Source organism: Hipposideros armiger, unplaced genomic scaffold, assembly GCF_001890085.2.
Source record: "Hipposideros armiger isolate ML-2016 unplaced genomic scaffold, ASM189008v1 scaffold_205, whole genome shotgun sequence".
Taxonomy (NCBI): Eukaryota; Metazoa; Chordata; class Mammalia; order Chiroptera; family Hipposideridae; genus Hipposideros; species Hipposideros armiger.
This window is the reverse complement of record NW_017731555.1, coordinates 908,093-934,479: the sequence shown is the minus strand read 5'-3', so window position 1 is coordinate 934,479 and position 26,387 is coordinate 908,093. Positions and strand designations below refer to the sequence as shown.

General features: G+C 38.3%; 1 protein-coding gene across 4 annotated transcripts in view; it reads right to left on the bottom strand.

Moving 5' to 3' along the window:
* CHN1 (chimerin 1) overlaps nt 1-26,387 on the bottom strand; it is a 179,045-nt gene that overhangs the window by 17,588 nt on the left and 135,070 nt on the right. For all 4 annotated transcript variants that reach the window (XM_019653728.1, XM_019653727.1, XM_019653729.1 and 1 more), the window contains one exon: nt 3,120-3,204. In XM_019653728.1, the coding sequence (XP_019509273.1) occupies nt 3,120-3,204 (85 nt within the window). The remainder of the gene's footprint in view (nt 1-3,119; nt 3,205-26,387) is intronic.

The window sequence follows — 26,387 nt, the reverse complement described above, 5'->3', positions numbered from 1 at the left end:
ACTGGAACACCACCCAACACTTTACATAATGTTAAAAAAAAAAAAAAAGAGGTGGGATACAAAATCATTGCTTTTGGCAAACACTCATTTAAAAATTCCTGACAAGCTATGCCTTGGTGGATTTTGAAAAAAGAAACCAGAACAAAGCAAGCTGTCTTAGGGATCAACAGGAGATAAATACATCTCTTTTCTGAAAAGCAGTAAGCCTGCCATTTTTCTTTGGAAGTAATAGCTTTAATGTTTAGTGGCGAAACACAGTGTTTCTTTCCTTCACCTTTCCCAGCTTCTGGATGCTGCCTGCATTCCTTGGCTTGCGGCCCCTTCCTCTTCAAAGCCAGGGGCATAGTATCTTCTCTCTTTGATGACCTCTGGTTTTGTCCTTACACCTTTCCTCTGCCTCTGCCTCTCCTGCCTCCCTCTTATAATGACCCCTGTGATTTCTGATTACACTGGACCTACCCTGACAGTTCAGGGCGATCTCCCCATCTCAACATCCTTAACTTAATCATGAAGTCCCTTTTGCCACAAAAGGTAACATATTCAATATTCACAGGTTCCGGGGATTAGGAAGTAGAAATATTTGGGGAGCCAATGGTCAGCCCACCACAATTAGTGTATTCTCTCTCTCTCTCTAAATTCTTAATTTTCTGCATTGTTTTAGATAAAGTGGATGGCTCAAAGGTCAGGATGAGCTACCTCATATCTAAGCATCCCACTGTCAATCCAAATATAATTAGTTGTCATAGAAAACAGAACTAATTCAAATTCCAACCTTCCACATTTTAAAAACTGGGCTGACTTGTTCTTATGCTACACATTAATACCGCTGAAGTCACATAGAATACAATGCTTTAAAGGACAAGATATGCTATAAAATGAAAAATCTCCTCAAGGTTTTCCTTTCAATCCTCCCCTTTCCTCAGAACAAGAGGTGAGTGAGGGCTATTCAATGCAGGTGGCTGTGGGAGAAGTGAATCATTTTCTTCCTTCTTTTGTTCATATTATTACGATCATAAATGTTCCAGAACATTCCTTTCAAACATGATTTGGGAACGTAGCGTATTGCAAAGATTATTCATAGGTGTTGTACCCGTTAACACCTAAGAGCTGACTCAGAATTCTTATGTAGATGACCTTCGCTTTCAAAATGTGAATGATACACACCATTAGTCTAGTCAAAGCATTTAAGTTAGTGACAGTCATCAAGTGTTTACAAAACTGTCGCAGAGTCTCGGCTGGTCAAGGCTGTGTCATAAAGGCAACCCAGGCTTATTGAGACCAGCGTCCCCCGAGCAGATGATTTATGCTTTGGAAGGAGTATTCTATTTGCCTTTGAAAAACCACAACAATGTAGATGGTCTTAACAACACCCCTTTCTCAACACTTTATCTTCTACCATGTTCCTCTCTGGTTCAAAGGCCTAATTAACCACCACCTTCCCAATGACAGGTCCTCATCCGGACTCTGGGTAACCACCAGCTGGAATGGTAACATTGTTTTCACTTACTCCCTGGATAGACTTGCAAATGGTGCTGTCATCCCTCTAGGATGACAGAAGGGTCAGACTGGATCTGAGCTGAGATGCTCTTTGATGGACACCACCTCTGTGCAGTTCCAAGTCCACACATGGGGAATTCTTATCCCTGCCTGTGGCAGGGAGGTCCTTGAATGGATTTGGGGAGTGATGTATGCCTGGAACTTTATCATGCTTTAGTGATACGAAGAGAATAATAACTGAAAGAAGGGTGACGTGGAATATTCACAAGGTGCAATGTATACTGCACCTTGCTATTCAACAAAAATGCAATGTAGAAATAAGAAAAACAGACCCCAGAAGTTTCTGCATGTAATGGACAACAAAAACATTGCATTAAAAATCATGCCACAGTTGCCATGGGCTACCGTGTGTAGCCAGCAGCCAGCATGAGTGGCCGGCCAGCAGCTGCAGTGAGCAGCCGTCCAGAAGCCGGCGACTGATCTGCCTCGCCCGAGAAGAGTGCAATGATGGTGCCAGCTTGGGCCAGTGAAGCAACATCCTCCACAACTAGACTGAAGAACAAAATAACAGCAACTTGTCTGTTCCCCTTTCCCCAATTCCCCAGCGCTGTTCCCATCCCCCCAATTCCCCAATAAAAATCTTAAAAAAAAAAAAAAATCATGCCACAAAAGAAATGCGGATTTTTACAGTGATAAATTTGACAGAATTACTACAGTTTTCATTCTGAAATACTTTACTTTTAACATACATTTTTAGCATTAACCTTCATGCTGAAAGACATGTAAGAAGGTATTTTTTAGTTTTACAATTTAAATAGCGAAACTTCTAAGACCAAACACTATACATTTAAAATTTAAGTGGCTATTTTTAAGCTTATGCCAATGGCTAATACTCTGTATAGTTGTTCTATACAAATGAATTTCACGTGATGTGAATAACTATTTATTTCAAAAAGGATTTCAATAAATCCCTAAGTTGGTTAATTCTTTATGTGTAAATCTTGAAAGTTTCTAAATTTAAATCTAAAAATACTATGGTCATATTTCATAAAAAATATTTGGCATATTCAAGATTTGAAAATGTCACAAATAAAGTATTAGTTACTACGTGGTTTTTCATAATTTGCTAACCATCTTTGAAGATAAATTCACAAATTTTTAAAGCTTCAATTTTATTTCACAAAAATTTAGTAAGGACAATCCAGCTTAACAAGTTATCTTTAAAATTCAGTTTCCATGGCAACAATCATAGGTCCCTGTATACTGCTTTTTTAAAAAAATGATTTTTATAAATTTAGTTCATGCAACATCTAAGGCAACAGTTAAATATAACTGCCTTACTTTTATCTCCTTTTATCAGACTTTTTGAACAAGCCGACTTCTCTCTTTTTAATGGACTAATGCCAGATTCCTATTTTGCTGTCCATTAAGTACAAGGTTAAGGGCAGATAAAATATCAATTTCCAAAGTGGCTGCCTGAGAATCCAGCCTACCGCATGTGTGTTAAGCACAAACCAGGATCCAGCCCATGGAATCTGCGTAACAGCAAATCTCCTAATAACTTACTTCTTACAACTTCATATAATAGCTTACTCAATGACATGAAAGGGAAGAGGTCTCACCTGCACATTTCACTCCCTGAGCAATGAGACCCCACATGAAGTTGGCACAGTATTCACACCAGTGTGGCCCTCTGAATGTATGGACCTGCAAAAGAGCAGTGACAAAGTGACCAGAAGGGAAATGCACGGATGAGATTTTTCCTGTCAAAGCACTTCTATACAAACCACAGTTAGTACTGAATAGGCACGATATGATTACATTGTTAAAACCTTGATTGAGTGGAACTGACAAGCAGTTCAAGTGTCTTTCGAAGTTTGATTTCTTCTTTGAGAAATGGTGATAAATCAGACCAATAGCTTGCAATTTACTTTTGAAAACAATTTCTACAGTGTCGTTTTCCAAATGTTCCCTCCAGCTGTGAGCAGCCTCATCTATATGTTACACAAACACTGGCATTTCCTGAGCACGATGGCATGAAAAAGGATAGGCGCCATGTGGAGTATGTCTGGGTCCTGTAAGGCCTTTTGCCAGATGTGCCACCTTCTGTCCTCTGTGACCAGGGAGGGCCACAGATGTTGAAGGTGATACTTAGTGGCTGGTCACAACTGAATGATCAAAAGGGGCCAATTTCTGTTCAAAACTATTTGATACTTAATATGCTAGCAAAGGGAATGAATATACTGTATTTCAGAAACTGCAGCAACTACAGTTAGTCAGAAACCCTGTTTCAGGGAAGGGGGGTTGTCACTTTGTGAGGGGTGAAAAGGATAACTATTGCATTGTTTTGTACACCTGAAACTAATATAAAAAAGAAAGAAACCCTGTTTTAGTGTAGTAATTATTCACTAATCATTCCAGCTCATTAAAGTTTTACTACATTTGTCCCTGAGAAAGGAACTCCCAAAGAAGAAAGGATTCAAACACTAAGATACCTATAGACTTTTATGTATAGGAAAGAGAAGGCATTCTAGCTTAACTCAGATGAAAAATATTGGTAGACTAGAGAAGCAAAGAATCCGAACCCCAAACATTAAAGAATAAAAAAAATGAATATTATCAGTAACACTTTACGATATCTGAGCAAATATTAGCTGAAAATGCACACAAGAAATAAGTTAAAAGAACAGGGAGAGGGAACAAAGGAGCCAATGAGCTGGATCAAATTACATTTACTTGAGATAATTTCTGATATATATGATTTTGTCCTGCAGAAAACAGGAATACGAGAGTGAATATCAGACTGTGTTAATTTGATTCCAACATAAATGTCTGCCAAAACAGCTATTGCAAACAATGAAATTTACAGCTAAGGTTGTAATTTTTACTACTGTTCTATTTATGTATTAAATAGATCTTAGAAACCAAGTAAATTATTTTTAAGATATATATATATATATATATATATATATATATATCTTAAGTTTATTTCTTGAAACTTAAGAAATATATATAACTATATAGTTATATATAACTTATTTCTTGAAACAAGAAATAAATATATAATTACATGTAGTAACATACATATAAAACATTTCTTAAAATTTAAGATGCTATTGTACATGACTTATACTAAATGTAAGACATGTACCAGGGGTGCCAAAAACATGTATACAAACAGATAACTTTGCTCAACGTTGCTCAAGCAGTAGTTCACCATAATCAGAAGTGCCTGGACACTGATGGTAACCACTTTGAGCACCTCTTGTAATTGCACAAGTCAAACGTGACTTATAATTCATCTTTTGTTATTGGTAATATATTATTACAATTTTAATAGTTTTTTCCTTTCTTAAAATGTGTATACATTTTTTTGGCACCCTGTTTGTTCAGTTTAGAAAAACCATGTCAATTAAATTATGATAAGCACTGATTGTAAGATAAATGCCAATTTCAGAGATGTTAAAATAAAAAAAGAGTACATATTAGTTAGAATCAATGAAATATGGTATATCAGAATTCAAAATACTACTACGGGCAAAAATATCCATGTAAGGCTCCAATGGGTAACCTGGGGTTCATTCCAAGCAGGTATATGCTGGGACTCTGGTTGTTGCCAAGTGAGCTTGAGTACGAAATGTCGTGTTGGTATGAAAAAGAAAGCCATCGTCCCTTCTATGTCTTTTATGGAAAAGCATCAGGAATGCAGGCACAGCTGCTTCTGGATTGTTCATGATGTTTAGAGCCTGTAAGCTGAAAGCTTTTCTTGGAGTTCCTGAAGCAGAGTCCAAAATCAACATTCAGATAGTCCGTGATATCTTTGGGTTCATCTGTGTTCCTCTGAGTGAATATAACTGGATAAAGTATACAGTCTTGTTTTACTGTGAGGAGAATGAGTGAAATAGATAGCACTGACTCATTAAAAAAGTTTTAGAATCATAAAATAGCTATAGAATTGTGAAGTTATTTTTAGGGAAAGTCTTTGGGGTATAAACTGGCTTCTAGGTTGCCAGGTCTCAGGATAGTCCGGTATTGCTTAACTTGGTAAGGTTAGTAAAAAAAGGACTAGAAGTATGGAGCAAGTTCCAGTTTTGTACCTGACAGTTGTCTCATGATACAGGGTCTTCCAGTTACATTAGGAGCGCAAAATAGAGTAGATGGTGTGAAGTTACTTTAAAAAGGGCTCTTGCAAACAGCACCGAGTAAAGGGATGTTATGATAGAACCAATGCGCTTCCTTACCTTCACAAAAGCAGTAGTGGAGGTAGCATTTTGAAAATCTTGGGACATTTCTTTGTATTCCATATGCCGAAGAAAGGATTTAACTGTCCAAGCAGACCCAAAGTTCGTTAATTAAAGGATCACACAATTATCTCAGAAGGCAATCTTTATGAAATTGTTATTTACATATTCCCTTCTTGGACAGCTTTAAATAAAGGCATCCAGAGCCATATGCGGCTGGTTTTGTTGTTGTTTTTAATTTTTTTTGTTTTTTTTTTTTAAACCATTTTGAAGGTTACTTATGTATATAGCTCTCCAGGTAACTGTTCTAGAAATACACATTGAAGCGCCAGCAGCTTACTAAATTTTTATTTGTATAATAGGGTTTACCTGGATTCCTTTTTGAATTTCTGTATCTAAAATTCATATTTCTTAAGTTTTGTTTGCTTTGTGACCTCAAGGGTTAAACAATACGGGGTTGCATTTGTAAAAATTGAATACTGCAGACTTTTTGTCCTTTTTATTTCCCTAGAGATCTTCCAAACAGACTTCATTCATTAACCATTTTTATTCATTCATAAACTTTTATTAAGTGATGACATATACAAAGATAAAAAGGATATTGGCTCAAGGACTTCACTGTAGGTTTCTCCCATTAAAAACACTGTGAAAATGCTCTACTGAAAGTGTCTGCAAAGTGTGAAGGAAGCTGGGGGAGGGGCCCTGCTCAGGCTCAAGTCTCAACCCAAGAGCTGAGTCTCCAGGGATGAGCAGGGTCAGCCAGGTGACCTGGGGGGGGGGGCAGAATGGGGGGTGTACGTGTTGGAGTGGCGCACAGTAGGAAAGGCTGTTACAAGGAAATCAAAGGCGCACACCTGAGCGAATCAATGAGATGTTTAGAGAACTGCAAGGAAGAGTGAGGGTGGGGAATGACGGGCATGGCAGGAGATGAGAGGCAGACGGCGCCTCTTCCATGCCTGCGGATTTATGCTTTGCCTAGTGAGCAACGCAGGGCCACTGAAGACGTTTAGGGAGAGTGACACAGTCAAGGGGGCAAGGCTGGAGGAAGACACACCAGGTAGGATGCTATGGCAGTGTTCCAGGTAATAGATGACAAGGATCTGAACTTAGCAGTGGTAACTGAGAGAAAGGGATGTTTATTTAGCAGGCAGAGTCAACAGGTAACTAGTCAGCTAATGGCAGAGCAGGGGAAGAACCTGGCTACCTGTTAGGGTTTGGGGCCTGGTGAATGGGGGAGGATGGCATTAACAGGGAACAGGAGTAGGGAAGAGGTTTGGAAGTGAGATGGGAACTAAACAATGGCAGGGAAGGGAATGGCTGATTGAAGATTTCCGGGAAAGAGGAAGTAACTCGTGGAGTAAGGTCAAGTGGAGATGGGATCCAGGGCTGAGGGATCAGCTAGAATAAGAGGGAAATTACTTTTTGCTTTTCCTGAGTTGGAAAAAGAGTAAGAGGGGAGAGGACGGCTGTGCAGGAGTGGCGGGGGCCTGGAGGCCAGAAACCTCAGGAAGTTCGTAGTCTGTAGTCCCTGTGCATTAGGATGTAAGTTCAGCTACTCAGCAAATAAGTAGTTTCGGGAGAGTAGGGAACTGGAACTGGCCAGAAATTCCAAGAAGGGTCGCCAGACTTGAAAGCAAGTTTCTTTCCTGAATGACACTGAAGTCATACCATAACAGTATCAAGTGCATTAAAGCAAAAGGGACAAGTACTTTCTTTTTAAAAGGGTGACTGTGCTAAATTTGAGCTTTAGCTGTTTTATTTTGTATGCAGTTTTCCATAATCAGTGATGTTTATATCACATATTCTACCAATTCAGAAAAAGATATTTTAAAATCAATTGGCCAAATTAAACAACTTGGAGCAGCTCTTCCGTTGTACTGCTGTGTCTGGCGCAACGGAACCAGGATGCAGTTCTTCCTGCAGACGGGGCTCGAGGGCACTGGCCCCTGCAGCCAGGTCTGACCACCACATATGGCTGGATTTTAACTACCTCTCTTAAAATGATACAATCAGAATGTAACGGGCATTCACTATATAATAATTAAAAGGTCAAAAGGTATACCTTGGAGATTCTTTCTGCTTAGGAGGATGCTAACGAAGAGCTAGGCTGGCATCTGGGAGAAAGGAGGTCTGGAGTGGCTCTCAGGGGGTCCCAGGCCTCAGGCCACAGCCCTAGATTATAGGATGACACTTGCCTCGAATGCCCTATGTATAATAGATCGCCCTGAGAGGTCTGCAGCTGGTCAGCATTCAGGGAATCAAAGTTACTGATGTCTTTACAACAGACACAGCCAACAGACACTAAGTGACACTTTCCATGTGTCTTTTTTTTTAAACTCTAAGTGGCCCCAGGTTTGTATGTCTTCATAAGTTTGTATCTTAGTTTTCCTGTCTCTTCTTCCTCTCCAGGGCTGTCAGTTCTTTCTCCTTCTTCTTCACTTCTCGCTTTTCCATTCACTGATTCTTAGATGTGAATGAGGAAGTCTGATAACTTTGCTAGCACTGGATGTCAACCAAGAAAATGTGTCATCCATCTTCCCATTGAAGGCCTTTTTGTTTTTTAAACAAACTTCTGGCTTGCCTGTGTTTCTGCAGTTGAGGCTGATGGGCAGTGGTCTTGTGATGAATGAGGTGTTAGTAGCATCTTTATCCTATGACATCCACTAGTCTTTAGTTAATGTTTCTTGCAAGCAGGAGCTGCCTCTGTTTTTGCTGTTTACCATCTGACCTTACTGACATACACGCATTATAAGGTGGGAAACACCAATTTCTTTATAAACATCACTATTTCTTCCTTAGAGTTATTTAAACAGATCACTTGATCAATTTACCAAAAAAAGATTCCTTTGAGGAGGGCATTTTGGGAAGATCATCCAAAAGAGCAATCAGCTTCAGCCTGTAATATCAGTGAGGTCAGCGCTGGTCCTCAGCAAATCCGCCTTGTAAGTTGGCCACAGGTGATTTCTCTAGGCCACCTTCAAAGCTTTTGGTACCTCTTGGCAAATGAAAGTGACAGAGTACATGGCATGAATTATACCTTCATGAACAAAGGGCAGAACAACCAGTTTTAAAGCCCTCTTCTCTTCTGCCACTGGAAAAAACACAACTTTATTGCTGTGACATTTGAGGATGGATGCTCTTCACTTTTGAAAGACTCCTTTCATGTTCATCACCTCAAAAACAGAGATGAAGACTGGATTGATAAATGGACCCCAAGAGTCTATCACAAAGAAGGCACTGGTCAGAGCCAGGCTGACAAGGACAGACGGGGGTGGGGGGAAGATGGCTAAGCCACCGAGGGGCTCACGAGGCTTAGGCTAAGGGTCATGTGTCTCCTGGGCACTGGCCTAGGTAAAAACTGACACCATTCCCAGCTGGGCCTGCTGTTACACTGACCCAAACCCTGGCTTCTGTGAAGAAAACCAACACTCCTGCTTCTCATCCTGTTTCTGACATTCGTATCTCCAGTGTGAATGTCAATAATAGAAACAACGGAAAAGAAATGCATGCCATGGGAAGAGAAAGAAAATTCAGCCATCTTCATTATCCCTTCCAAGCCGTAACACTGCCTCTAGAAACAAGCGTGGATGCAAACAGCCCAGGAGCCCGCCGCACATGTAAACGAGGTTGCAGGCAATCAGAACACTAGGGGAATGACATTTTGCAGAGGAAGGTGGGAATGACGTTTCAGCTGCCGCGCTCGTTTGGGAGGCTCCGATGAGTCCGTTCTCCAGCACGGTGTTAGGCAATGAAGGGAGAGAGCAGAGGATCAAAACCAAAACGAAAGGAATGCAGGTAGTCGGGCAGCTGGGTGGGAAAGGCTTTCCCCCCCTTTCCCCCATTTTTATCTTTAGGGCAACCAGAATGTACTTTTTTAAGTCACCAATTTTAGTCTTACTAAGATGGCTTAATTTTGATCCAAGGGATTTGAAATTCAGAATTTTGGTGCTAATTTTGCCACTTCAGTTAAAGCATTTTGATTTGTATTATTAAACCATGAGAAGAGAATGTATAACATTAGCTATGATCATTAGCAACAAATACATTAAATTGTGTAGGGATTCCCTGTAAAAGAACAAAAAAAAAGGTGGGGCGCGGGGTACTTAAAATAGGAGTGTCTTTAATATCAAGGCAATACCTTCTTGCCTTGTTATTTAGTTAAATCTAGTCAGAACTACCAGTGGCCTTAATTCTTGCGGAAAAATCTATAACAATCAGTGAGGTTTGGATGTGGTTAAGCCACCAGCACTGACATGGTGCTGGCCATGCCTACTCCTCTTGTCCTGATGGAATGGATGTGTAATGTGGTGCCCCCAGCAGGAAAGGCGGAAGGAATGCACCAAGCACTTGCTGAAACAAGGCTTTAAGCAACGCTTGGCGCTGGTGAGGGCCTGGCATAGGAGGAGGAGTACACTGGCGACAGCAGTGAGAATGGGGTTGCTTCTTTGGGCATGGGGGTTGGACATATGGTGAAGGGGCCTAGGCACTAACAGCTTCTACAACTAGATGCTACACGTGACGGTGCAGGGAGAGTTCATAGGGGCTCTGAGGCACATATGTAACCACATAGGTAGGTAACACAGAAGAATCGTTTTGAAAAGGATGACAAATGACAGAAACTCAGTGACCTAATGTTTCAAGAGTGAAGTGAGAAAACTGTTCAAAACTGAGGGAGTTATCATAAAAGCCTGCTAGACATGCATTGGTCATACCACAAATAAACGACAGCCCCTTAAACAGGATAAATAACTACAGGGAAAAGCTAACAGAATATGATCAAACTATAACAATACTAGTCTTACTTTACTAGTAGGGCAACTACCGGGGCAACATAATAATTTAGTTCTGCTCCCACATGAATAACATTATAAAAATGTTTTTTATTGATTAGTGTATAAAACAGTACTTGAAGTAAACATGTACAGAAAAAATAATAGTTATTAATTCCACTCATACAATCCATTTGCCATAATTCTATACCAGGCCTTATTAACAAAATTTAAATTTCCCTATAGCTTTCTTGATGCTCTACCAATCCCCTCCCCCTGCCAACCAACTCTCCCTGTGAGGGAGAAATATCTCTAAAATTACAGCTGAGTTAATGTGGTGCAGACAAGTGAACTTGCTTCTTAGAAGCACGCTCAACCACATTAATTGTAGAACCCAAACAGTTTCTGGTGTCAGTGTTCTGTTCTAAACTGCAAGAGTGACCCCTCACACAGAGCCATCAATCTGAAACTCAGGAATCAGGCAGTGGAAGCATTAAAGTTCTCAAGGCATTCCTTCTATTTATTGATTCTGATCATGTTACAAGGTATACATTGTATAATAAATAATATAACCAGTAATTTAAAAACACCTTCCATTTCAAAATATGGGTGTTTAAAGTATTAGAAAATCTGTAATTTTAATGTTTAGACATTTTTAAAGTTTCAGAAACAAATTCTTTTCCTTTTCTTCCCATAGGAGCTCTAATAAGAACTTTACCTCTAAGCGGAATCATGGTTAAAGTTTTAAAATGTCAAATGCCGTAACATAAATATTTCTACTTTGAAAGTTTAGTTTCATTACTTGGATGAATAAGTTTGCATTCAAAAATGAGTAATAAAATACCAACACAGTGAATCAATACTTCAAAATACCAATCTCTTAAAGTTATATTATGAAGGTATAATAGGCAAATAAAAGAATCTACTTGGTTGTTCAATAAAAACCACTCTACAACCCACAGTTGAGTGATAGTCTCTAAACCAACGTTATACGTAAGTAAACTGAACACTGAGAGACAAAAAAGCCTCAGACCAATCCACATTATCTTATGACCCACAATTCCTTGAAGCTAAGTCTGTACTATTATAATGTTAACATTCCACACAAACAGGTTTCAATTTCTCTTTGGCTTTGTTTTAAATTTGTCACCTAAACAGGTTTACTGTTAACATATATTATGTTACGAATTAAAGTATTCCTCTAATATACCAGAAAAAAGGTTTGACTATAATGCTCAAGAAATTATTAAGCTATATAGCTAAAACCCTTTTTAAAGCTGTAAGTAAAAGAATCCAGATTTTCAGTATTGTTTTTCTTCTATTTCACTGATTGCTGCTCTTATCTTTCATATTTCCTTCCTTCTGTTACTTGGTTACTGTTAATTGGGTCTTCTTTTTCTAGATTCTTAAGGTAGAGGCTTAGTTCATTGCTTTAAGATCTTTTTTCCCTAAAATAAGCATTTCATGAAGATTTCACTATACGCAGTCCTTTAGCCACATTCCACAAATTTTGATGTTGTATTTGTTTATTCAGTTCGAAGTATTTTCCAATGTCCCTTGTTCAAACTGTCCAATTGCCGACAGTAACCATTCAAATTGATTGTTTGGTCCCTTGGTAGGAGCTCAAAAAACACGACACCTTTAAAATCCCACCACACTGAGAGCATAACCTTCCTCTGATGAATGTCCGTTTTCGATGTCATTTGAGGCGAATCATCGCGTTGGGACCAAGACCATTTGAGCACCACTTTGTTGTAAACAATCCACTTCTCATGACCAGTTATCAGTCGCTTCAAAAAAAGATAGTTTTCCTCACGTTTAATGAACATATTGCAGATGTTTATACGCACTGTCAAATGAACTTCTTTGAGTTCTTGTGGAACTCAAATATCGAGATTGCTTACGTATCCCAGCTTCTTCAGGTGGTCATAAACGCTTCAATGATGGATGTTCAATGTTCCTGCAATCTCTCATGTCGTGTAACATGGGTTTGACTCGATCAATGCCTTTATTTTGTCGTCATCAACCTCGGTGGACCTCCCTGACCAAGGAGCGTCATTGAGATCAAAATCACCATCGTTGGCACTGACATTTTTTTTTTTTTAAAGATTTTTATTGGGGAATTGCGGGGAGGGGAACAGCGCTGGGGAATTGGGGGAAGGGGAACAGACAAGTTGCTGTCCTTTTGTTCTTCAATCTAGTTGTGGAGGTCGTTGCTTCACTGGCCCAAGCTGGCACCATCACTGTGCTCTTCTCTGGCGAGACAGATCAGTCGCCGGCTTCTGGACGGCCGCTCACTGCGGCTGCTGGCCGCTCACGCTGGCTGCTGGCTACATACGGTAGCCCATGGTAACCCACTGCCACAGGGACTGCAGCCTATGCTGCCGCCGGCGACTCATGGCAGCCCAGCTCCAGGTTGAGCGGTTGTTCAGCATCTTAGCTGTGGAGGGCAGTGTCACTGGCCCTCCTATGTGGGATCCGAACCGGGGCCCTCTGGCATCCCAAGCGAGTTCTTAACCATCGCGCCACTCGGCCGGCCCGGCACTGACATTCTTGTAGAGCATTGTCACCATAAATCTTATGCAACTTTTCACAAGCTTGACGCGCGTTCTTCCCTTTATGGAAGTAAAACAGTAAAATATGGCAAAAATGCACAGTTTGGTCTTCCATCTTCAACTTGTTGTAAAATCTCCAAAACTAAACCAAATCGCTCAATTTTTTTTAGAATGAAGCTAGAACTGTCAGCTGTCAAATGACATAGCAATAACATAGATGCGAATGATTCTAGTACTTCCAAAAATGAACTAGTGCCATCTGTTGCAAACATGAGTCATGACTTTTCCGACAACCCAATAGTAGTATTCTCCTCCCTCCACTTCTTTGTAAAAAACTTTGTAAGATATGTAAGAGTACCAGTGACAAAGGGAAATAATTTGTTTCTTCTGTTGACATATTTTTCCTACACTGAAATAGTCTTTAATTAAAGATGTTAATAAAGAGGGGCCGGCCGAGTGGCTCAGTTGGTTAAGAGCTCGCTCAAGAGTTTGAGCTCTGAGCAACAGTGGTTCGATTCCCAGCCCGAGCTGAGCAGCTGCTGAGCTACCAACTGGTGACAGGATGGCTCAGCTTAAAAAAAAAAATGTTAATAAAGAAAAGAGTAGTATAAAAATAATTCCCCTTCTTTAAAAAATACATATTGTATTCTGGTGTGTGGGTGTATACATTTAAGGTCCTATAGTCATAAAACTATAAACACATTAAGAAGCTGAAATGTGAAAATAAAATGCAAGAGAAATTGCACATATGCTTAATTTCTAGATGCTAGAGATGTCCTCTATACATTTTGTTATTATATGTGAGGGATGAACAACTTCACTTCTCAGGCTGAGGCAAAGAAATACCACTTTAGGAAGAAAATTGTTCTTTCCTGTAACCTGATTTTCTTTCTGTATCTTTGGCTGGTCTCTCAATTTTCCCTTTAGCACTGTTTTTTAGCAATTTGACTATGATGTGCCATGGTGGTGTTTTCTTCATGTTTTTTTCTATCTGGAGTTCACTGCACTTCTTGGATCTGTGGGTTTTCAGCAAATTTACAAAATTTTTGGTCATTATATAGTCATGTGTGCATAACGATGTTTTGATCAACTGCGTATATGAACTGCATATACAATGGTGGTCCCATAAGATTATAATAGATTATAAGCAAAATTTTGTTTGCGATGTTGAAAGAAAAGGCTGGACCTGACTATGATGTTGAATTTACTGCTAGCTCTGGGTGAGTTCAACAGATGAGGAGGATCAGCATGCTGTCCACTAGCCTCCCACCTGCCTGCGTGCGTGCACACACTCACACTCGTGCTCACAAACTCACTTCCCTTCCCTCCATTTCTCTTTATCTCTCTTTCCTCCGAGTCCTGTTCCTTTTCTCTCCCTCTCCCTTTTATTATTTCTCATCTCAAGCTTTCTCTCTCTGGGTCTCTTTTGATCTCTGTTCTCCCCTTCTCTCCCTTCCTCTTTTCCGCCTCCTGACATCTACCCTGTCTCCAAAGGTGCCTCCCTCCACAACCCTCCCCTTGCCTCCCCAATGTGTGCACACACCATTTATATTTGTACTCTACCTTTTCTATGTTTAGATAAGTTTAGATTCACAAATACTTACCATTGTGTTACAACTGTCTACAGTATTCAGTGCAGTAACATGCTGTATTAGGAGCACATTTGTAGCCCAGGAGCAATGGGCTCTACCATACAGCCTAGGTGTATAGTGGGCTATACCATCTAGGTTGGCGTTAAGTGCACTCTACGATGTTCACACAACACTGAAATTGCCTAACAATGCATTTCGTAGACTGTATCCCCCTTGTTAAGTGATACATGACTATATATTCATATAATTGTTCTGTTCCCTGGCCCCTATCACTGCTTCTGACTCCAATTACACTTAAGTTATATTGTTTGATATTATCCTACTGGTCACTAATGCTGCATTCATTTTTTAAAAAATTCTTTAAAAATTTATTTTGGATATTTTCTATTGCTATGTCTTGGTCTACTAATGCTTTCTTCTGTGGTACAATATGCTTTTAATGCCATCCAGTGTATTTTTCATTTCAGATATATTTTTCATCTCTAGAGATTTCATTTGGATCACTTTAAATAAGTATGTATTTTCTTCCTCAATGTAGCCTTTTGTCTACTGCTAATTTAGTCATGCTACTAAAATGATACCCCTTTGAGGACTTTTAAACAATGCCTCAGAAATTATGATGTCTTTCCACTCCTACTGGTAGGCAAAACTACTCTCAGCCCTGGGTGAATTTCAGTAATTGTTCAGCCTATTGCTTTTCTGGTGATTTTCCAAAGGTTTTCTTTCATGCATGTATAGATAAGTACTCAAAGACTCAAGAAGACTCCTTTACAGATCTCTTGAGCTCTTTCTGTGTACAGCTCTGTCCTCCCAGAAACTCTATCCCACAAATTATAGCTACTTTACCTTGCCAAACTCCAATCTCTGTGTCCTCAGCTTGGCTAGAGCACTGGGCTTTCCTGGGACTCCCCCTCCACGTGCTATGGCTTCCCTTCAGGAAGTAAGCAAGCGCAACCTTAACACTCATCTTGCTTGTGGTTCTTCTTTCATGTATCACAGTGCCATACTACCTGTTATTCAATGTCTGACTGTTGTTTTATATACTTTCTTTGGTTTTCTCATTGTCTAAGATGGGAAAGTATATCTATTTCTTCCATCATGGCTGAAAGTGAACTTCAGATTATGTTCTTGTTTCCAAAATTGATCTTTCACGTGAGCTTGAACCTTGGGCTTCTCTGGGCTTCAGTGACTACATGAGTGCAGTAGTCCCCGACTTACAAACGTTTGAGTTGTGAACTTTCACAGATACAAACGGACCTCGCATTACAAACATTCGTAGATGCAAACAAATCGCGGAAGTAGCTCACGTGTCTGCCGGACATTGTCACAGTTGTGCTGCTGTGTGCTTACTGTACAGTGCGATAGTGTACAGTAGTACAGGGCTCAATCAGAGCCCAGGATGTCCGGAAGCCAGAGAAAAAGCACTGGTGATGTGTGTGTGTGTGTGTGTGTTGTGGACTGCTAGAAAGTGCAAAGCAATAACCATGGAAACAAAAGTGAAAATAATTGAGAGATTGGACCGAGATGAAAAGATGGCAGACGTCACTTGTTCTTATAACATGAATTGTTCAACCACTGGCTTTACATTGTATATTTGTGTCAAAGGTGTGTAAGACTCACTTTGTCAGACTTACGAACGAATCCGACTTACAAACATTCTCCCGGAACGGAACTCGATCGTAAGTCAGGGACTTACTGTAATATAATATTAACATAACCAGCCAATTCTCAATGTCACTTAGATAGGCTGAACTGCTTTAGGCTTCCTTTGTCGTTGTGCTCACTGGTACGCCTCTCCCAGCAAAGTGTTACATTAACATTGGTATATTTAGTAGGTTGTATACTAGGATCTTGTAAGTGGTGATTTCATTTGTCATTTAATGTTGTAGTGGGCATTTCTTATTTTTTAAACCACAAAGAATAAATGTCTTATTTTTGGATAACAGTCCTCAATCTATGTGACTGTATGGAACTGACCTCATTCCCAGCTCCAGGGCACAGCATGTGACCTAGATCTAAGCCAGTCAGCACATTCTGTTCTCCCGAAACCAGAGCTACTTGGTTCAGAGGTGGGCCTACTAAGCCCAGTCCTTTGCTCAAACAGGGTCTCTTTGCAGCTGACTCGAATAGAAGAATATATAGAGCGGGAGCCTCTGCTAGCAATGTTGTCATCAGAGGGAGCCTAAACATGAAGACAGAGCTCAAAGACAGGGCTTTGGCGGCATTTTAAGCGCCTGGATCAAAGGATACCTTCTAGTACCACCAGACTTTTCCTGCTGTGTGAGCCAGTGGTTTCCCTTTTTGTCTTAGAGAGCACGGGTTGGGCTTTCTGACACGTGAAATGAATCTTTTCCAACAAATGGTAAGTATCATCATGGGCTCCAAATTTAAAATGACACACTGAAGCAATGTCATACAATTTTGGAGTAACGAGCTGTAATAGCAACCATCAAAGCAAAATAGCATGTCTCCTAGAGATGGACCTTCTCTTTATGAACAAAGGCACTGTCCAAGCTCGTGAGGCAGGGCCACAGCAGGGACTAGGGTATGGTGCTTGGAGAGCTGGAACTCTGAACAGGGGGAGTTCTACAAAAGACAAAGAGTGAGCCTGATATTTTAGGCTTAATTCTGGCATATCCATTTACACAGATAGCCAAAACCTCATCTCTGATACAACAGAATGGAGGGTATCACCTAATATAACAAGAATCCTCTGGCTCCTGTGACCTAAACATTGATACATTCTTTTCTTTTTAATTTTTACATCTGGATAACACTTAAAAAAAAAAACCACCCAAGTTTTATTTTTGTTCCTCAAAGAATAAAAAAATATAGAAAATAAGCAGTTGATGATGTTCTTCAGAAGTATAACACTGCTGGGCTATTTCCCATTTTCTAGCTTTCCTATTTTGCAACCAGAAGAATCTTAAGATAATTTAAGAAGAATAAACCTAAAATAAAAATGGTGTTTTTGATGTTTGTCAGGAAAATAATTTGTAGTGATTTTCCAGATACCAGCATTAGTTTGGTAAAATTTAAGAAAGAAAAATCAGTATTTGCATGTATGAGGTCAGACAATTAAGTTCATGAACTTATCCTAGAAAAAGTGCTACATACCTCATTGCTGAATATCACTACGGTCACCTTCGAAGTACTCCCCTTGGGAGGCTATGCACCAATGCCAGGGCCTAGTCCACCCTTCAAAGCAATTTTGGAACTCTTTTTCTGGAATGGCCATCAGAGCTGTTGTCATATTACCCTTGATGTTCTGAATGTCATCAAAATGTCTTCCTTTCAATATTTCCTTTATCTTTAGGTAAGAAAGAAGTCACTGGGGACCAGATCAGGTGAGTAGGGAGGGTGTTCCAATACAGTTATTTGTTTGCTGGCTAAAAACTCCCTCACAGGCAGTGCTGTGTGAGCTGGTGCATTGTCATGATGCAAGAGCCATGAATTGTTGGTGAAAAGTTCATGTTGTCTTAACTTTTTCATGCAGCCTTTTCAGTACTTCCAAATAGTACACTTGGTTAACTGTTTGTCCAGTTGGTACAATTCATAACAAATAATCCCTCTGATATCAAAAAAGGTTAGCAACATTGTTGCAACAAGTTTGCAAGCTTAATTGTCAGACCTTGTATTCTCTTCACTTAAAAAAATCTTTCTTAGACCCATATGCCACTTCCTTTGGTGTATATGCATGTTTCTTTTCTCTCTCTGCCCTTTGGGCTCTTTGATGAAGGCAGTGGTATTTTCCATGTAATACTATATAGGAATAATCAATCTGACTAATGATGGTAAGTGTATTGAGATAATAGGGAACTTGACAATATAGATAATAACTGAGGTAAGATGTTATGATATTTATGTATTTTTCAGGCACATCCTTTGACTGTCTTCTTGAAGCCACAGTAGGCCTCACTCCTAAGTAAGACGCTTTGTCCTCTGAGGAATGGTGACATAGTGAGTCACAAAGATGACGTATGACAGTATAATTTAATTAAACAAGGTTTTGAAAAATAGAAATATAAAATATTACATATGTATCTTTCCTATTAATTTACAAAATAAGCAGGATAGAAGACTTAATCCTCAGCTAAATCTGGAAAGGGAGAATGGAGTTATGATACAATTGACTATAAAAGTTGCCATTAAAGTACCAATATGTCCCAAATGTAGTTAAAAACAATCCTTGAAGGCTAGATTATTGTGTGGACACATAAACTAAAGTATTAAGAGAACAGAATTTTTGAAGAGGTGATTTATTTAAATTGTACATTCTTCCTATGTTTATATCCTTGACTTGTTATTGTGTTGGGCATCACATGCCAGGCTGGCTCCCTACTTTGGGATAAATTTTGGAGATACCAGGTTTTCTAAAACATTGTCAGTAGGCTGGACATACATGATGGAGAAATGAATGCCACATTTGATGTAGTTTTCTGCCAGAGGGTCTCAAATTAGGATATTGGTTGGGAATAAGAATTAGGATAGGTTCTGGTGAGAGAGCCAGGCTTCTTAAGGTGTTTAAAAGTGGCAACCCTAAAAATTAATTTCAAAGGCTGGCCTCAGGTTTTGTTTTTTAATTGTTTGGTTTTTAATTACATAAAAGAAATAGTACACTTAATATGTTCCACTAACAGCCTCCTAATGACAAAGGCAAGCTTGCAAAAATCTTTCCCCTAAATTTATGTTTACTCTCTTATATATTTTTTAATTCCAAAAAACAGTATACCTGGTAAATCCCACTAACAGTAAGAAAGACAAACTTCTAAAACTCTCCAAATTTTAAAGCAACAAAAGCAAACATAGACTTGTAGTGATAAATCTTCTGCTCAGCAAAGGAGACAATCAATAAAGTTAAAAGGCAACTTATTGCTGGACCACAAGTTAGTTCTAATTTAATTTTTTAAGGAAGCTCCATACTGTTTCCCATAATTGCCGCACCAATTTACAATCCCACCAACAGTGCACCAGGGTTCCCTTTTCTCCACAGCCTCATCAACACTGGTTATCTTTTGTCTTTTTGACAACAGCTATTCCAGCAGGTGTGAGGTGGCTTTGATTTGCATTTCCCTGAGGATTAGTGATGCTGAGCATCTTTTCATGTACCTGTTGGCCATTTGTATAATCTTATTTTGAGAAATGCCTATCAAGTCCTTTGCCCATTTTAAAATTGGGTTATTTGCTTTTTTGCTATTTAGTTCTATGTGTTCCTTATATATTTTGGACATTAACCCCTTATCAGATATATGGTTTGCAAATATTTTCTCCCATTCTTTTCACTCTGTTGATTGTTTCCTTTGCTGTGCAGAGGCTCTTTAATTTGATGCAATCCCACTGTCTACTTTTGCTTTTGTTGCCTGTGCTTTTGGTGTCATATCCAAAAACCCACAGATCAGACCAATGGCAAGAAGCTTTCTTCTTATGTTTTCTTCTAGTAGTTTTTTGGTTTCAGGGCTTACACGTAAGTCTTTAATCCATTTTTTGAGTTGATTTTTGTATATGGTGTGAGATAAGGGATGAATTTCATTCTTTTGCATGTGGATATCCAGTTTTTCCAACATTTATTGAGGAGACTATTCTATTCTTGTTGCAGATCAGTTGACTGTACAAGTGTAGATTTATTTCTGGGCTTTCTATTTTGTTGCATTAGTCTATATGTCTGTTTTTATGCCAGTGCCATACTGTTTTGATTATTATAGCTTTGAAATATATTTTGAAATCAGGAAATGTGATGCTTCCAGCTTTGTTCTTCTTGCTTAAGATTGTTTGGGCTATTTGGGGTCTTTTGTGGTTCCATATGAATTTTAGGATTGCCTTTTCTATTTCTGTAAAGAACGTCTTTGTGGTTTTGATAAGAATTGCATCAAATCTGTAGATCACTTTGGGTGGAATAAACATTTTAGCAATATTAATTCTTCCATTCCATGATATCATGGGTTTATCTTGAGTGAAGTATAGCATTTAAAATTCTGCAGCCTCATACAATGGCTATGAAGAAGTACAAGCAGCCATGTGCTAACCAACAAGAAGCTTGTGTAATGTTTCTTTTTCAATTATTAACGGCAGGCAGGAACCTTTCCAAAGACCTCAATGATACAGATTTGTGTTTGAGGTCTCATAACCAGTTCTCCATACAGAATTATAAACCATAAAAAGGATAGACAGGGCTGAGACAGAAAGGGCCACAATGCTGAGAGGCAGTATGGAGGCCCGGATGGAAATTTGTGAGCCTTTGTGGTCCTCCTCACCACCAGCAGGGGCACAAGTAAAAAGTAAAAAGCAGAGTAGTGTGTGTTCATTATTTTTGGCTTCCACAGCATCTGATAACTACCAGATAGCAACAGGAATACAGTGCCTACAGGACTTTATAGAGGATCTTGTCCAATCGCCTACTTTCTCTCCATCAGCTCTCTCCAAGTCCGACTGCCCTAGGCAGAAATAACCCCTATTCCGCACTGATCTTTATTTTCATCTTCTCTTGCAAGTGATCCGCATTAAGAATTAGGAATTGTGTGTGTGTATACACATACATATACATATATATGTAAAATATAAAGATATATTATTATAATTTGATTTAATCTATTTGGAGAAAAACATCTTTCCTTTACAATGTTTATTTTGGACACTCCATGTTTATATCCATAGGTGAGACAACCATGAGTGACATCACTGCTGAAGCTTATGAGGAGACGTTCCAGGCTGCCTTTTCCAATTTATCATATTGCATTTAACTTATTTTATATTACTCTTAATTGAAAACAATATTCAAATCTCTAAGCTAAAAATGTGAACACAGATATTCCTGACAAATACAACATGATATTTGAGGTTTTATTTCATTTTAAAAACTCACAGGAATCTGATTTTTCAAAACCCCATTTGTAATAATATAGGCCTTAAGATTAGAAGAATCTATTTTTGTGTTTAAATTTCCTGCTGCCATAGAAGTGGTTTCAAAATAACCACCACCACCACCACGACAACAACAAAAGTCCCCCAAGAGATACAGTGTGCATTTATTAGTCATTCAGTAGATGCTTCTTGAGCATCTGTGAGGCATTATACTAGATGTGGGGACAGGGAAAGGAAGCATGGAGAGACAAGGCTGGGGAAGGTGGTAGGCACAGTCCTTGAATATGATGTCTCACTGTTAATATAACTAGTTTTTAAAGATAGTCTTTCATAGTTTATTTTGATTCTTTTAAAAAATTAATATATTAAAAAGTTCTCCCTATATGGGCCTTAACAAGTTTCAATAATGGAAAATAGAATAATTAACAACTCAAATGCTTCTCAATATAATTTAATCAGAATTTTAGAGCTGTAAGAGAACTTATTGATCATGTAGTTTAACTCAACATTTCATACTACTGTATTTAACTATGTATAATGGGCACTTTTTGCCCAAATTTGTGAGGGAAAAATAAGGATGCGCATTATATATGGGTTGTACTAATTTCGTATCTATATAAATGTTTTTAATTCTTGTATTTAAGCTTATGAGTAAAAAGTGTAACTCTAGAAATCAATAACAATATCCATAGGCAAAATAATACCCTGGAATATGATCATTGGTTTTGTTGAACTGATGATGAACTTGCAACAACGAGTTCTTGGCCTTCTATGATGAGTAAATATCGTAAATAGTGTTTTTTTTTTTAAATATCATAAATTTGTTACTGGTACATAAAATTTCTTGTACCTTGTATCTGTTCTTATGTTTTGTAAATTATTTTATTATTTGTTACATAAAATTTCTTGTATCATAATATGTGTTAAAAAATGCTAAAATTCCTCTATAATACAAGAAACAAGTACTAAATGTAAACAAATAAAAATTTGAATTAAACTTAAAATGAAAGGTTTTTTCCCCCTGAAAGTTTGGGCCAAAAACGTGTGTGCACATTATACACAGAAGCGCATTATATAAGGCAAAATATGGTATATCTGTTTATTATTTGCTGGTTCATTTTGTATTTATTCTCAAATGTGAATCAAATGAAGAACATAGGGCTTGGATTTGCCTGTGTCCTTCAAAAGAAAGAAAAGGCCACTTTCAGCAGGGATGCTGGCGATTCCTACCCTTCAGTTTATTAACCAGCAGAATATCTAGTCTGTTGGCCAGGACTGATGGTTCACTATCATCACTTTATCCCAGTAGGTCTTGAATCAGTAACTTTACTGAATATTACAAGGTTCATATTATAGAGTTATTTTAATTGCAGTATCAATTCACATTTCAGGATTCACTGCTTGCATATTATCTTGGCAACATTAAGTCTATTAATATAATATGTTACATCTTTCATTTATATGCAAAATATAAGTATCTGAAACTCTAAAATCAACCAGTCACTTCAAAGCTACCTTAAAAAAGAACTAAACTCATATTTTAAAGTATCTACTCACTGTAATTCTTAATTTTAAAAAAAAATTATTTAATTTGCCTAAGTAGGCAGGTTTCTGTTGTTGTTACTGTATGGGATCTTGGTTTTATTTTATAGCTATCGGAATTAAACATACCAAATGAAACACTGAATAATTTGGTGGGAGTAAAAGAAATACAGAGGATTTCCTTGTATTGTGTTAGTGCATGATAATGCAACTGCTCTTATATAATATCTAACCCTGCCTGGGAGTTAAGAAAGAAGCAAGAACTTTCTTTAGCCCCCACAATCATGCCAGGGCTCTCAATTGCGTCATGACCTCTATAATTGGGCAAGAAAAACAGTCTTGGTATAGATTCAGAAAAAAAGTACCCATTTAGGGGAATTCTGTAATAACAAAAATAGTGGCTACCATGTACCTACACATACCAGGAACTCCATTTTTCTGATGTTGAAACAGAGATTTATAGAGAGAAAAAGCAATCTGCCCAAGGTCATACAAATAGATAATAAGCAAGTTCCTGAGGGCAAGGGCTGGGACTTCATTATCATTCTATCCAGAGAGCCTCAGATGTGGGTGGGATGCTGGTGGGCTACCTGTGTCTGACTTTTAATGTCAGAGGTTTTTTGTTTAGTTTAAAGTCTGCTCAAGAAATTAGCTTCTTTCTCTTTCTTGTGTTAGGATGGGGGTGGTTCTTAAAATGAAAGGTTGATCCAGGAGACAGTTAAAATTATTTTCGCTCTAAGTTATGTTGACAACTTATAGGGTAATCGTGTTTAAAAAAGCGTGGTGCACTTATTTTTAAAATGATGATCCCCCTAAGAGACCATGATCTTCCTTGTGATTGATTCTTTATCAAATCCTTATAAGTAACAATAAAAAGAAAGGAAAAAAAGACTGTATTATATAACACAACAAAATGGGAAGCCTTCTCCCCTTTTCTAAAACCCTTAAAAAAATACACATTTGTCTGGAGTTAGGCCCAGTTGAGTTTTTTTCGGATTTTACCTTGGTGAATGCTTTCACCAAAGGTATAAGACATAAGACACTCTTGGCTTTACCCCTGAAATAAGATTTGGCAGCTGTTCAACACCACAGAGCAACGTTACATAACAAGGCAGTTCAAGAAGCAAAAAAGAAAACCACATTGAAATGAGGTTTTGGTGAGTGGGCTTGTGGTTAGGCATAATACACTTTTACCAACATAGAAAATTGTCAATGGCATGGCCATGTGAATGGTTATCATTATGTAAATGCTTGGTGTTTTTCCCACAATCAATCACTGAACTTATATTTACATATCACAGTGACCTTCTAAATGAACATTTGTGTGGGAGACAACTGCTCCTGCCACAGAGTCTGAATTCTTTTGGGGATGTTCTCGGAAGTCAAGTATGACTCCCCCCACCTTCTTTTCTCATTTTTATAATGTCCCACCATAGAAACATTTTTTAAATGACAAAGTATTTGCAATGGAAAGAGTCAAATTCTAAGACTTCTGACCTTATTAGCAACTCTAAAAAATATGTAATGCAACTTACTGTCTAACACGAGCTCTCTCCTCTTTCTTGAGCATGCTTTTTTTAAAAAACAGTACGCCCAAGCTGGTTTTAATTTTTTAGCTCCAGAGAAGGAAGCAGGCTTCTACTTTCTAACATGCCTTTTTCTTTAAGACAAATATCTTTGGGTACCAAGCTAACAGGCACAGTTGGTCCCATAGTCAGCACTTTCTGGCTGTACAAAATTTGCTCATGAAAACCATGTGTTAAATTAAAATTGAGAAACTACTGAAAGATACAACGAGAGAGAGAGAGAGAGAGAGAGAGAGAGAGAGGGAGAATATCAATATGCTGGTTTAGGCAACTCATTGAATAAACCTATGTTTTGCTTTTAATTAATATTGATAGAAAGCATGCATAATGAACTTGACTTAGCACTAAAATGGTATCCTTTAATAGGTCAATTTGTTTCTGCTGAACACACCAGAGGGAACATCTTTGGAGTTATATTTTAAAATCTCAGCTATTTCTAAACAGTATGCATAGTTTCTTGCTTAGGAACCTAAACTGCTATTTTTGGGACCAAATATGCATATAAACTTTATGTTTGCTAAAAGATTTATTTGGGGTCATTTTCCTGATAAAAGTCCTTTAAGACCAAGTTGTATATGCAAGAACAAACTGAGGCCTAGTAACCTGCGTTATTTAGGTTCATAAATGGAAGATGTGCACATACTAAATGGTCTATTTAATTTTAAATCAAAGATACTGGCTGAAAGGTAAGGCATTAATGATATGATTAAAGAGGGAGAAGAAAAATGCTTTTTGGTTTACCTTGCTATATTAGCAATCTTTACACATCCCATACATTTTGGAATGTATCCTTTATCCCAAGATCACAAAAATCTATTCCTCACTATGGAAAAAGCAGAGCATTTATGGGGCTTTGTATTTGGCATTTAAGTAAAAAAAAATGGTGTTAAAAATCAGGATGAATTGCAAATTTGGAATGAAATTTCCTGCTACAGAGCGTGGTACATTCTATCTGCTGAATAAATGTTGAATAAATTAATAAACAAATGGATGATCAGCTTTTAACATCTTTTGAAATCAGATACCCCCTAATATAAAAACTAATGACATTTTATCTAAGCTAAAAAATTCATGTGTCAAGAACTTCATCATAGAGTTGTTTAACTACCGGGAAGTTACTATAGAAATGCCATTAAGTGTAACTGGGTCTCCTCTGCGTGGCCTCACATTGTATGTTCTCTTGAAATCAGGTTGCAAAGGACTGCACTCCAAGGCCTCATATCATGCTATAAATACAGGAAAGATCTACACACAGCTTGAAATCAACACACACATCACCTTGATCAAAGATGATCACAGTTGGTAAAACACATTAATACAATAATGAAAAACTACACACACATAAGGTGAAAGCAAATACTCAAAAGCTGAAGAGAAGCTGCTCTCGTGTCAGCAGCATCTACATTCCCATGGTTGTCAGTCTCCTTTCATCGTGGTCAATCCATTAACAGAGGAAAGACAGCAACTGGGAAATGCAGACCATCTGCTCAATCCAGATGCAACAGCACATGACTCTGAGAGCCAAAGCTTTTTCCCAGAAATGAAGAGATAAGATCTAATCCTCTCACGAAATAGCCAACAAAGGTAGTGAGTCATATTTGCATCACAAATAAAATTAACACCAAAATCATTATCAAATGAGACCTTTTAAATATCAGTCAAGACCTTTACCCCTGAGATACACTGATTAAACAGAGTACTAAATCAGCATTAGAGAAAATGGGGTTGGATTCTATTAGCTTTATTC